Source organism: Pecten maximus, chromosome 12, assembly GCF_902652985.1.
Source record: "Pecten maximus chromosome 12, xPecMax1.1, whole genome shotgun sequence".
NCBI lineage: Eukaryota > Metazoa > Mollusca > Bivalvia > Pectinida > Pectinidae > Pecten > Pecten maximus.
Window position 1 is genome coordinate 21670836 of NC_047026.1, and position 15586 is coordinate 21686421.

General features: G+C 39.3%; 1 protein-coding gene across 4 annotated transcripts in view; it reads left to right on the forward strand.

Annotated features, from left to right (window-relative positions):
• The window catches only part of LOC117339345 (5-hydroxytryptamine receptor 4-like), a 99370-nt gene extending 87506 nt beyond the window's left edge, over positions 1 to 11864 (forward strand). For 2 of the 4 annotated variants that reach the window (XM_033900883.1, XM_033900885.1), the window contains one exon: positions 10275 to 11864. In XM_033900883.1, coding sequence (XP_033756774.1) covers positions 10545 to 11663 — 1119 coding nt within the window. In that variant the 5' untranslated portion in view covers positions 10275 to 10544 and the 3' untranslated portion in view covers positions 11664 to 11864. Of the gene's footprint in view, positions 1 to 1286; positions 2814 to 5191; positions 5273 to 10274 lie in introns of those variants that run through there. The other 2 variants (XM_033900884.1, XM_033900886.1) reach the window with 2 other exon arrangements.
• The last annotated feature ends 3722 nt before the right edge of the window (positions 11865 to 15586 follow it).

A 15586-nucleotide genomic window follows, 5' to 3' on the forward strand; every position in this document is an offset into this window, starting at 1 on the left:
GTGGGTTTTATTTTAGTATTGTTTAAAGGCCGATAGAGAGTTACAGTCATTTATAGGGCTAAAACTTTCAGTTGAATAATCCCGTAAAATACGATTTATGAAAACAAGTTTAAAACATATCACTTGTCTGTTATGATATAACGTGATATTTCATAGCTTTCAAAATTGTGAAATAGTGAGTGAGGTAGGCACCTGCTTCTACATGGAAACTCTGCCTGAGCATGACATTTGCCGTTACAAGGCGATACGCATGCGTTTAAATGTCTTAATTCGACACAAACAGATATGAGGTATTTTATTTGTCCTGTATATCTTAAATACTGACATGTTGTAGAGGTCTTGAATACCTTACAAACATGTATAGAGATGTTTGACTTTCGTATGACTAAGGAATGATTAAAGAATGGAGCGTTTTGATGTAAGTTCGTCAGTGTAAACCGGTGTTCATTGTAACTAGTCCATTGACATCTTCTATATTACTGGTGGACCTTGTCGTGACGACCTTTAACTCCTCTACTTGTACCTACATCGATAATTTAAACCTAATGTCACACTATTCTAGGCTGTGTTACATTTCGCACCATTCTATTGTTCTTGTAGAAGCATTGTCATTGCCATTGTCATTTGGCTATTTAGACGACAGCTTAGCCATGTTTGATCAGTCCCTATTCCATGGTGTCTGATATCTAAATATTATTTATTCATTGAAAACGTATACAACTGCCCGGTACATGACTTATATTGTGTAATTAATTACTTATATTTGTTTGCTTCTTACATAGTGTGTATATACATTGTATAGCATATTGTATATTGCGTTCTTGCTCTGCTTTAATAGTCACCATTAGCTGTAATTTAATGTCTTCTGTTGAGTCAAATTAGATTTCATTTCTCAACCCCGTCGTCCTTTGTGGGCGTAAATGGCGCCCCGTGATGTCCTTTAGATGCCTTGCAATAAACGGGCATAGTACGCTCACGTGAACCGGCGATATCGTCACCGATCAATGGGTTCATCTATAGATACGTCCGCGTGGCAGTTCTGTGGAACCTTAATAGGGAAAGTGGAAATTCTAATTATGTTTCAAAAGGCACGTTTATTGGAGAAACTTAATACATTTGTAGTATCACAAGTGTTCCTCTTGCTTATTTGATATCAAATCATAAATGCGCCGGTCGTGAGGAGTTCCAGCGGTACTAGATTTTCACACGATTCAGCGTAGTGGTATGTTTTGTATTTATACATCCTGTCGTAACAATATTGTGCAGTAATCTCGTATTTGTGTGTGTATCATGTTGTGACAAGCTGGGTCTGATTCTGAAGGGAGGGCACTTCTTTTGTAAAAGAAATACACACAACCATAAAACAAGAAATATTGTTTCGTCAGTCTGGTTTAAGTGTTACAGAGCAACTAGTTGGAGGTTTGGCAACGCGTTTTGGCTGGGTGTACATTAAAATACTGAAAATCGTTTCAGCAAAAAGGAATTCTCTCTCCAATACTGAAAGCCGACCTGTACGAGGTCTAAGGAATTACCTAAGTATTAGCAGTGTGCTACATGTAAGACTTAAGGAGGAGTATATACAGCGGAACCTATATTCCATCTGCTCTAGGCAAGTTTGAGGAATCGCCTTACAACAGATATGGTTTTACCAGAGATACATATAACGAGTTGTTGTGGGATGTTAAGAATTTCCATGGATACAATACGGTGATGATACAAATAATATTCGCTGGTAGCATTGTCTAAGTGGATGAGTTTTCCCCTCGCGAGTCCTAGCGTTCCTCGTATCCCCCATTCTGTACATGACAAAAATACCGTTGCGTTAACATAACACGCTGGCTGGAGGTTGTTAGGGGAACAATTTTTTTACCGACAATTGCAGCATAACTACTTATGATATTTGCGCTAACTACAGTGCCCCATGTGGCGCCTCCTTGTGCAATTGAGACTTGGGGTAGAATATATCTCTTGTAAAAACGAGTAGTTTCTCCATTTCTGTTGGGGAGACTCAGGGTAGCGCTCGTGAGGCAGTGCTACTTGTGGAACAGACTTAACGACCTATATACAATGTTGTATTACACCATTGCCACTACAGGCAGGACCTCTGCATAAGTACCTATTCCAAGATATGACAATGCAACAGGGACGTTTGTTTAAAACACAGGTGCATTCGTTTCGGTCGTGATCGGACGCGTTCGATACTGGTTAATCATAAAACAGTGGCTGTGATCGGGTAACTAATGTATACAAAAAGCTAAACAAAGCTCTTATTGGACCTCCGAACTAGAGAAGATTATTGATACCAGGAAAGGCGTGTTCGATATATACTTCTGACGTCACTAGGATCATTATGTACATCTAAGTACTTGTGAAACATTTTGTTTTATTATTGTAATACGACAAAGCCTAGCTCCAGTCAGTGGCTGGCGAGCCGCTGACACTGGTCGTGATCAATGGCAATATCTCGTTCTATTACAGCTTCCACACGGGATTTATATGAGATTCAAATGTATAATTACTTGTGACTTATCTACTTGCTTGTCAGCAATAGTCGGGTGTCGTAACATAACAAGTAGATTCATTTTCTCTGAATTGTGTTGGCTACGAATTGATAATTGGAGTTGTATAAAGTTACCGGATGCCTCAGACTGGCAGTATAGCGGATATAGGATATATAAAATTGGCAGTATAATAAGAGTCGAAGATAGTGACAACGAGAGTCGGAAAGTACGTGGAAACACAATATTATCATGGGTAAAACTTAACACGTTTATACGTACAAGAGGACCAAGAAGTTTCATCTATTTTTTGAGGTAAGTACACTGTACAAACATGTACAAATTTTTCTATTCGAGTCATATAATCATTTTTAATACTTTTTTTTTGATTATTTTTAAATGTATTTGCCCGGCTATATTTCGACTCAAACTAGTAAAAATCTATTCCATGCAATTAAACTTGACAAGAAACGGAAGTGTTAGCTCCCTGTACAAATACAAAAACTTTGTTTTTAAATTGAATACGGAATATGTTTTGCATAAATTGTGTGTTAAGCAATCTTGAATTCATTTAACACAATAACAGGATGTTCCTACGCTGCCACACACGGTAGAGTTTCCAATTGTTCTGTAGTGTCCCAGCGAATCGATGTTTCCTTGTATGTACGGTCTCACCGGAATTTGATAACAGACGGGTTGGTTTTAGTTAACCAAACACAGCCGCTAAATAATCTGCATTTTATTTATTTATATACTTTTTGTCATTAATTCATTCCAATATCTCGAAAATAAATTAAATTCCGCATAACACGTTGTAAAAAGATATAACCAATGTAATTAAACAATTCGTAACGTCGTGTTGCGAGTATGTTTGAGATTACAACAAACTATGACTTCAAAGGAAACGGCGTGTATTCATTATCAGTTTATATTAGGTAGTATGGATGTGTAGCTTTGAATAGAAATGGTAACTTATGGATGAATTATACATCAAAAATCGATCATCTCTCAATCAACAGCGGGGATTCTGAGATGTGATTACATTAACACTCCAGGAGTCTAGAAATCCACTTCATCTCATGCACTGGTATCTATTTATTTTATAGTCTTTATGAGGTCCGTTTAAAAGTTAATCTTCATATTCAGTATGGGTTCTTCATTTTAAGAATTGGGTCAAATACTTCACTTTTCTCTTAAACAGTTACAGACATGTTCTGAAATGTGATATTCCATCAGCTTCAGAGCCGGGAACGATAGGAGTGTATGTGTAAGTTAATTTTTGTGGTAAATAGCACGTTGTCAAGTGTCTTTTTAAGGTCACAGATGATTAAGACGTAGTCTGACCAAGATGGTTTCCGGAAGTGAACTCTTGAGTCGTTTGTTGCCAAACGGAAGTTAATGTCAACCAGTTCACGAAGTCAGTGACTGTATGTATAGCGTAGACTTGTAATATGCTGTATTACTTGGGAAATCTTCGTTAAATCAATTTTAGCTATTGGGCAGTGTACGTAAATGAGGTCGATGTCGTAAAATGTCTGTAAGTGTCATTTCTCCCTTCTGTTGTCGTTGCATTATCACAAAACTAGGAGCATACGTATAGATTTGGTCGTGCTCTGTAAATGCTGTCATCATTGTCATGCAGTACATGATTCAACAAAGCCTTCGTATGTTTAAATAGATGTCTTGAATATATAATAATCCCCGTTGAGATATCATGTGTGGTAATTATGGTCACATAAACAATACAGACGTGTACGATTTCAACAATCCATTTGTGCGTCAGGTACGCCAAAGAATATAACTCGGAATTACTCGGTAGTCACATTTTGATCGACAGATTGAGACATCTCTATACATATCCCGTTGAAATAAACCTTCACGCCGATAATGAATATGGGGGTTTGTGGTTAAGACCTTAAATTGAATACTTTCATACATCTTTAATATTACTTACTTAATGATTATTTCGAATTAGAAATATGTTAAATTACGTCCCTTTGGTGCCCACCTGGACGGAATCGCTACATGGATGGTCGGGTGGCACAGTGGTAACACACTTGCCTTTCACCTTGACGGCCGGGGTTCGATTCCCCGATGTAAAAAGGTATCGGTATAAGGGTAATCCGGTTTCCTCCCACAGTAAGACCCCTCGCGCGCTTCCATCCGGGCCAACAAGTGTAATTTTAATATAAGTTTATATAACTTGTTTCGCAATTGTTGTAAAATAAATAAAGTTTACATTTTCAAAAATACAAAGCATCAATTGTAGATCTATTTCAGTGTCAGCCATAGTTTCTCTGGGAGTGAATTCATAACTGTTTAACACACAGCATGCGTATCTTTATAGCTTAATCTAGGACTCTATACTTAGATAAAGATATGTCAAAAAGAATAATACAAATGTCAAATTTTTCACTACTTACAGCGTTGAATAATGACACTGTTTCTTTTTTAATTTTCTTTAAAAACTTTTTGTTTTAATTATATCATGCAAAGTGAAATTAAGACTACTGGAGAATGTAAATTGAATGAATCGGGCAAATTAGCTTTTTTTTTTTTTTTTTAATTCGCAAATCGAATTTTTGAAAGAAGGAAATATATCAAAAGCTTATACATTGATTAATAATTTCATCAGACGTCTTTTGTACAGTTTTGGCGCTAAAATGTTGACGTCAGAATTGTGACCACTAGGTGGCGTCATTTCAACTTATTTCAAACTGAAATGGCGGCGCCCATGGACAGACGCGACGTCCCAAGAACTGGGAAAGGATAAGGTAACGACTGATCGATTCTTATTCATAGACGGTTGAACTCAAATCTCAACCTGATTATGGATTCGTTTCAAGTGAGGTAAACCAGAAAATTCACATTCCAAATTCATATTCGAATATTTTCATGGATTCATGTTTATCCAAGAGTAGCTAAAAGAAATGTTTGCTTCTTCTCGCCCTCAACGAAAAATGATTTTTCTATGTGATTCCTTTAAGCAGACCATAACAGCCGGATCTGATAGGGAAACAAATCTAAAAACAAACTGGTATTTCATGCGTTATTGCTGTAACTGCAATTTGAATCGTTTTGGTAATATATGTGTATTTATACAAGAATATACATGAAACCTTTCATATGACTGTACTTGTGATAGTTACTTTTCATATTTTATACTATTCCAAAACTACAGCATTAATTTAGATCTTAGTTCTGTTTTTATTTAAAGGAAACCAGAAACACATCAATGTACAATGTATATGGCCGCAAATGTGAAAGTACATTTACATTCAGAGACAGCATTATTAAACCAAGATGAATGGCAAAATAAAAAGGAAAACGGATCGAGTCCGAAGATACGGAAACTAAAGAATTTGTTAAATATATAAATCTCAAATAATTCAATTGGATGGTTTCCCAGAATATTCTCTTAAACGTCCTTACAATTTTAAGCATACCCATCCGCTCGGCAATGTTTGAATTCAAGACGTCAAACACGAAATGATTCTACTGTACGTTGTTTTGACTTTAAACACGTCACAATTTGATGACGTCATAATCGCCCTCTTATCAAAAGGTATCGATTTGCGATTTTTTTTATAATGCAGATGTCACCAGAAAAAAATGAAGCCATTTTTTTATTGGCGTCTGATAACATTGTTATGATTTTATTCAAATTTGTTCTTTAGGTTTTCGTGAAGTTTGCGTGATTCAAGTATACCAATTTGTCGGATCAATTTGTATATGATTTCGTCCTTGAATGCAAAACTATTTTCGGAACACTTCTGTGATGCGTGAAAGTGATAGAAGAACTCGCGTTACTTATTCATTTATCTTTCTCTTACTATCGTCTCCTTTCATCTTCACCAACATCTTTTTAGATGATGTTCTCTCTTTAGCAAACTATTTTGGGATTGATCAAAAGTGATTATCTAGCATGATAGACGCCGTTTCTTGTAATCGAGAAATCTTGTATTTAAGAGTGATAGAAGGGTGATAAAAATGGTAGAAGAAAAGCAGATAAAAATATAACATGTGACTGCCGGAAACTTATTCTCTATCTACTTTCAATGTTGATTTTGAGAAAATGTTTCCTGAGAACACACGTTGATTACGATCATAAGTATTCCCTTATTGCAATTTCAAGAGACCTAGAAGAAAAATACAATTGTATTCATGCGCTGTGGTACTGTTCATATTCATTGTATGTGACAAACAATATCTGCCGCCAGGGGGCGGAAACAGGATAATACATTGTGCGAATAGCTTTGCCCGTAATGTCAAGTTGTCTGCGATCACATGATTACATAATCGAGGTCTCTTCTTGCTCCCCTGTTTCATTTCACCATCCCCTCCCTCATCTGACAGTGACGACTGGCCCACCCCCAGGATATTTTCAGACCATGATAGCTACCGTCAACAGTATGTCGAGTGTATATATTCCTCGACACCTCCACTTCAAAGTTGGCCAAATGGTGCAGTTCATATCCATCAGTATTAATTTATACAGGCTCTCGAACGAACACAAGCATATGAAACGTTTCATTCATTCTAAATGATTTTCATCTGCAAGAAATACCAGCAACATTGTACACAAACCAGCCATGCTCTGTACTGAATATATGTGGTGATTTTGTTTGCATTGTTCACTTCGAAGAATTTATCGGAACACCCATCGTTATTAAGTTTAATGTGTTTGTTTACTGAATACGCAAGAACGATTTTCTATTTATTGATTATCAAATCAAGATTGTGCTACAACGTACATGTTCTTTAGATTCGGCTCTGTATGCCCACTGCTACTTTACAACTCTGTCCTAATAGTATCTAGACGTGTAACAATATGGTTCCTTGTTTTCAGCTTGTATTACTTGTGCCTACATCATATCATGCTAACTGTGACATATAATGTTACCAAAATAGCGTGGGTATAAATGTTATTTTTATTCCGATACCTTATCATTCCTATTAGCCTTCATCGCCTGCGTTGTTTCCACATTAATGACATGTAATTGTGCAGCACTGCGAGGCTCTCCCGTACATACTGAGCCGATAGTCTGTCAGCTGGCGCATTCCACTATCGGCAGACGACAGCGAACGTTTCCCGCCATCTGGTGAGGTCAGCTGAACACAGATCGAGCTTGTGTTTTAATGGATTTTCGGAAATGATACTTCATACGCAAAAGTTGATATGGCATATTTTATCATTAACAATAAATTTAATTACTTTCTTGTCGTTTTATGACGTAATTGTATTGTTTAATGTACCCTGTAACAAGCCACCAAATTGGTTTTTATTTAAGAAAATAACATGCAAGATCACATTTATTGTTTTATTCTAACTATGACATTTTTTCTCGATGGGTACATAAACAAAACAACAATAAAAAAGAGCAAAATAAACAGGGAGAGACATATTAATAATCCCTCCCTCTCGCACTTACTGGTCGTTATAGCGCCATTAAGATGCTACATACATTTCAGTCGTTATCAAGTGATCCATGTGTATGATATGTTTAACGTCCTATAAATAGCTTAGGTCATTTAAGGACGGATGATAACAAGTATTGTCCAGTAAAGTGATAATATTTATCAACTTTCTGGTTCCTCTTTTTAAAAATATTCAATATGTCATTCAACTTCGGGGGAAGTAGACGCTGCGGTAAAAAATATCCTAAATCCCCCATAACCATATGTCAATTAAACACTAAATTCAATTTGATAAAAAAGAGGGGGAAATGAACCAAGTCTGATGTTCACTAATAATCAAATAGGTTTTTCGTGTAGAAAAAATCGTTTCCATTAACGCATATGTCTTTATACTTCCGACCGATTATTATAATCAGGGAAATCAAATAGATAGTCGGTTATTTTTAGTTACAAGTAGTAGATGTATTTAATTATTAACCCTTACTAGAAACCATTTCAGAGCACGGTCGGGCGTTTGTAGTCTTTTCCATGAACTTCAAAGCGATACATATAGTTTCTGTTTTGACGAGATAGGAATTTGCTATGAATACGAAAAATATACCATAATACACATACACATTTTAGTGCGGATTCGTCACTTTGGAATCTCTTCAAAGGAAATATGTCTTATTCTCAACACCCCTCGTAAACTTGTACACATTTTGGACAGAATATGATGGTATGAGAGGTTTTCACAGAATCTTTATCACCATGGATACGTATATACATAGACACGAGGAATACTTTCTACTTCACGCCGTAATTGCTAACTTTGAACTCTGCCAATATACGTCGTGTTGTAATTGGAGTTAAATGCATTAATTAATGATGTGACTGGAGAAGAATCTTGTAATATCTTTGAGTATTTGTTAGCATACAACAGACACGGGCATTTTTCTATGTTCGTAATCACTTTTCCACAATCCTATAAACTATTTCGCCACATAAAGTGTTTATTTGATTGTTGGGTGTATCGCGCCACGTGAACAGCCAGGGTCATGTTGAGGTGAAGTATCGTTGTAGTAGATGGTGGCTACCTTCACTGATCAATATACAGAGGGTTTGTCCGCATGCCATCCAGAGTAATAACGGTAAAGTGTCCTGCGCAAGGACACAACCCACGACCACACAGACTGGTCCCTTTCTCAGCTACCTGTGAAACACAAACCGCCACGGGTAGGGATTCGAACACGCACCTCGGATCTTTGCCCAAGAATACGTGGTCTAACTCTATCGCGGCCCCCGTCCCATTGTAGAGAGAGTTGATTCAGGCTACGAGAGTTCCTAATAACAGCCCGGGGCCTCTTGTCGAGACATACATCTGTGTCCCCATGCACCAGGTTCTCTTGATAATATAGATAATCTATAGGTGCAGTGGCGACGCCTGGTGGGTTTGGTATAAATAAGCATGCTAAGATGAAATAATGTTCGACTCCAAATTAATCGATCAAAGATGAAATAGAAAATTAATTTTCTGCGAATGTCTTTTGACATGTGACATGCAAGGGTTAAAATCCATGTGCAACATTTGATTGAAGACAAGATTCAGTTTATTTTTAAGTATTGGTGAAAATACATGCTGGTTTATGTTTTCGTCACTGGTTGAAGTAAAACCCATCTTTCACAATGCTGTACATGTGGTTTGTATTATGAAGTTTAGGAACATAGGACGGATGGTTGATGTAGATATATGATCGGCGTTACTATGAGATATTTAGATAGCCGCTCCCGAGAGTTAAGACTCGGAGATAAAGATTGAAGAAAAGAAGTTATCAGGAGAAGATGTACAAGGTGTATATTACACGTACACTTACACGTACAATAGGACGGATTACAGGAGAGAGTTATGACAGATGGACAGAAATTGTTAAAAGGCGTGACCATAGAAACGTCACAGCTACGGTTGTGTAAACAATGCTTAATTAAGAAAATTGTCTTCTATTGTATCTATTCGTTGTATCTTTGATACTGGACTTCATTGGTTTATAACTATGCCGGAAACACGACTTATGTCGCGAAAAAGTATGGCAAATACCAGGCCTGTAATAAATTGATAGTGTGTAAAATGATGGTCGACAAGATATTCGTCGTTTCTATAACTTTTCTTGTCGTTCAACGCTACATAGATATCTTATGGTATTTGGAAATTAACGTTATAATAACCAATCAGAAATCAACAAGTAGGTTTTATATTGAGACAGATTGGTTTGTTGACTTGTTTTCTGTTTGCTGGTTTGTTTAGTCCAGCCTAAACAATGTACATTTTCGGTTATAATTGATTATTCATAAATGTCTTATACATTTTTTTTTTAATTTCAGACAATTTCTAATAGAAGACCAGCATTTCTGTGACATCTTACCACCCTAGAGAGAACAAGTTGATCCCAGTTCTGTTCTGTGTGCGTACTAGAGGATTCCCACTTAAGAGGATTACATAGTTGTTGGATGGACCGGAAGTGTTATATTAACACCGGAAGTTCCCACTTTAGAAATCATGCTTACATATGACAAATTGATGTAAGGATAATCAAATACGTGTCAACAGTTAAATAGAAGAGTGGCCATTTTGTATTTAATGTTCTTAACGGAATGCTAAATATAACCCCGGAAGTGAACTGCACTGCCCTATTGGAGGGCAAACCGGGTCCACCCCCATTCTATTCGTTGGAGGTAAGGGCGGTGCTCGGTCTCGTTCTAACATTATTTCCGGTGCTGACGTTTTTCGGAAACGCGCTTGTGATAGTAGCTGTGTTCACGCATAAACGTCTTCGCACTATCACAAATGTGTTCGTGGTGTCTCTAGCCCTTGCCGACTGCATGGTGGCGCTGTCGGTGATGCCGTTCGGAGTATATCAGCAGCTTAGCAATAAGTCATGGGCGCTTGGACACTCCCTGTGTCTGGTATCAACAAGTTTAGACGTTATGTTTACGACGACCTCCATCATACATCTGTCATGTCTCGCCATCGACAGATACCTCGCCATTTGTCGCCCCTTCCTACACGAACGACTTAACAATTCCGTGATCGCGGGTATGATCGTAGCCTGCTGGTTCACGCCAATTTTGATATCATTTGTTCCAATAATGAACGGATGGAACCTGTTCGGAATCGAGGATTTGAACAAGTGTATGTTTCCGGATGCCTCAACTTGTGGTTTCCTTGTCAACACAGCTTTCGCCGTCGTGTGTTCTACTATAGCATTTTACCTCCCGACAATTTTCATGATTGTGTGCAACGTAAGAATATTCTTAGCAGCAGAAAAACAAGCAAAGCATATCCGTAGTTTAGAGCTTCACTTGCACAAACACCAGACTGGGAAATTGAAGCGGGAAACAAAAGCTGCCAAAACAATCTCGATTATTATGGGATGTTTCTGTGTTTGCTGGTTTCCGTTTTTCATCCTCAATATCATAGACCCAATAATTGGCTACAAAATTCCGTACATCCCCTGGACAGTGGCCCTGTGGCTAGGGTATCTCAACTCCATGCTCAATCCCTTTCTCTATTACAACTTTAACCGAGCTTTCAGAATGGCGTTCAGACGCTTGCTTACTTTTAAGGTGTGTCGCGGTGTTAGCGAGTTCGAGGATGAATACGTAAGTGTGGCTAACTTATCAACGACAGAAGTGACACACAATGGCCACAGTCCAGCCAATACTGAGGTATCCAACCCAATGTCCACAGAACTATCAGATCTTAGCACTTAATTACGGAATAGTATAGTAATAATATGTATGTGCTTTCATTATATTTACTTACAAATTAACAAAGTCGATTAACATTGTTCCGCGAGGTTCGCTATTTTTATGATGCCATTCTTGCTTATTTTTTTTAAGATGTATACATTTTAATAAACTCGCAAAGGCAGGGTGAACCCTTACCCGGTGCATTTTGCGTATTTTACTGATGAACCGTATTTATTGCTTAATTACATTATTCTCAATTATGATTTGGGTCTAAGAATAACAACGCATGGCCTGATTTAGACTAGCAGTGTTTTGATGTTTTTATTTCCATATATCTGTAGGAATAATATAAATTACACTGAAACTCGTGTGGATACAATACAGAATTTATGCTTTATTTATATTTATTTTTGTTTAGAATTTTTAATGTAATCGCACACAAGGCTATGGATCGTTTGAAAAGACAAAACCATGGATTCACTGGTATTAAGATGTATCGGTGTTACACCATATATAATTTTGAACACAAATACACATCGGCTCTATTAATGATGTGTTTGATCACGTGACAAAAATGGTTACGCACATGTAAATAAACATATGACTATTCTATTTTAATATTTTAAAGTTTGAAAATATATGAAATATGTATCATAACTATGACTGATCTGCTTAAAAGTATTATTTACATATATACATGTAAATGAAGGTCCACATGGCGGCATTTGTGACACAGCTGTCGACACTTGCCAGAGCAAACTATCACCCAGATGACGACACTTGTGATATTAGTCAGTCACAAAATGACCGACACTTATCGATTTGGAATGTCACACAGATGCCTACACTTGTCACATCAGACTGTCAAACAGCTACCGACACTTGTCACACTATACTATCACATTGCTGACGACATAAGTCACACTTGTAGTATCAAACTATCAGAACGATAAAGACACTTGTCGAAACAGATTGTCACATGGCTGCCGACACTTGTCACATCAGACTGTCACACTACTGCCCACACTTGTCACATCAGACTATCACACTACTGCCAACAGTTGTCACATCAGACTATCACACTACTGCCGACACTTGTCACATCAGACTGTCACAGTACTGTCCTCACTTGTCACATCAGACTATCACACTACTGCCAACAGTTGTCACATCAAACCGTCACATGACTACCTTCACTTGTCACATCAGACTGTCACACTACTGCCCACACTTGTCATATCAGTCTGTCACACTACTTCTCACGTTTGTCACATCAGACTATCACACTACTGCCAACAGTTGTCACATCAGACCGTCACATGACTACCTTCACTTGTCACATCAGTCTGTCACACTACTATCCACACTTGTCACACCAGACTGTCACACTACTGTCCACACTTGTCACATCAGACTATAACACTACTGCCCACACTTGTCACATCAGACTGTCACAGTACTGCCCACACTGGTATCATCAGACTATAACACAACTGCCCACCCTTGTCACATCAGACTGTCACACTACTGTCCACCCTTGTCACATCAGTCTGTCACACTACTGCCCACGCTTGTCACATCAGGCTTTTACACTACTGCCCACACTTGTCACATCAGACTGTCGCCCTACTGTCCATCCTTGTCACATCAGACTGTAACACTACTGCCCATACTTGTCACATCAGACTTTCACACTACTGCCCACACTTGTCACATCAGACTGTCACACTACTGCCCACGCTTGTCACATCAGGCTTTTACACTACTGTCAACAGTTGTCACATCAGACTATCACACTACTGCCGACACTTGTCACATCAGACTGTCACTGTACTGTCCTCACTTGTCACATCAGACTATCACACTCCTGCCCACACTTGTCAATCAGACTCACACTACTGTCCACACTTGTCAATCAGACTCACACTACTGTCCACACTTGTCACATCAGTCTGTCACACTACTGCCCACACCTGTCACATCAGACTGTTACACTACTGCCCACACTTGTCACATCAGACTGTCACCATACTGCCCACACTTGTCACATCAGACTGTCACACTACTGTCCACCCTTGGCACATCAGTCTGTCACACTACTGCCCACACTTGTATCATCAGTCTGTCACACTACTGTCCACAGTTGTCTCATCAGTCTGTCACACTACTGCCCACACTTGTATCATCAGTCTGTCACACTACTGTCCACAGTTGTCACATCAGTCTGTCACACTACTGTCCACCCTTGGCACATCAGTCTGTCACACTACTGCCCACACTTGTATCATCAGTCTGTCACACTACTGTCCACAGTTGTCACATCAGTCTGTCACACTACTGTCCACCCTTGTCACATCAGACTGTCACCCTACTGCCCACACTTGTCACATCAGGCTGTCACACTACTGCCCACACTTGTCATATCAGTCTATCACACTACTGTCCACCCTTGTCACATCAGACTGTCACCCTACTGCCCACACTTGTCACATCAGACTGTCACACTACTGTCCACACTTGTCACATCAGGCTGTCACACTACTGCCCACACTTGTATCATCAGTCTGTCACACTACTGTCCACAGTTGTCACATCAGTCTGTCACACTACTGTCCACCCTTGTCACATCAGACTGTCACCCTACTGCCCACACTTGTCACATCAGACTGTCACACTACTGTCCACCCTTGGCACATCAGTCTGTCACCCTACTGCCCACACTTGTCACATCAGACTGTCACCATACTGCCCACACTTGTCACATCAGAATGTCACACTACTGCCACTACTTCTCACATCAGAATGTCACACTACTGCCCACACTTGTCAAATCAGTCTGTCACACTACTGCCACTACTTGTCACATCAGTCTGTCACACTAATGCCCACACTTGTCACATCAGTCTGTCACACTACTGCCCACACTTGTCACATCAGACTGTCACACTACTGCCCACACTTGTCACATCAGACTATCAAACTACTGCCACTACTTGTCACATCAGTCTGTCACACTTCCCACACTTCTCACATCAGTCTGTCACACTCCTGTCCACACTTGTCACATCAGTCTGTCACACTACTGTCCACACTTGTCACATCAGTCTGTCACACTACTGTCCACACTTGTCACATCAGACTGTCACACTACTGCCCACACTGGTCACATCAGACTGCCACACTACTGTCCACACTTGTCATATCAGACTGTCACACTACTGCCCACACTTGTCACATCAGACTGCCACACTACTGTCCACACTTGTCATATCAGACTGTCACACTACTGCCCACACTTGTCATATCAGACTGCCACACTACTGTCCACACTTGTCATATCAGACTGCCACACTACTGTCCACACTTGTCATATCAGACTGTCACACTACTGTCCACACTTGTCACATCAGACTGCCACACTACTGCCCACACTTGTCACATCAGACTCACACTTCTGCCACTACTTGTCACATCAGACTGTCACCATACTGTCCACACTTGTCATATCAGACTGCCACACTACTGCCCACACTTGTCATATCAGACTGCCACACTACTGTCCACACTTGTCATATCAGACTGCCACACTACTGTCCACACTTGTCACATCAGACTGTCATTCTACTGCCCACACTTGTCACATCAGTCTGTCACACTACTGCCCACACTTGTCACATCAGACTGTCACACTACTGCCGACACTTGTCACGTCAGTCTGTCACACTACTGCCCACACGTGTCACATCAGACTGTCACACTACAGTCCACACTTGTCACATCAGACTGTTACAGTAATGCCCACACTTGTCACATCAGACTGCCTCACTACAATCCACACTTGTCACATCAGACTGTCACACTACTGTCCAACCTTGTCACATCAGTCTGTCACACTACTGTCCACCCTTGTCACATCAGACTGTCACACTACTGTCCACCCTTGT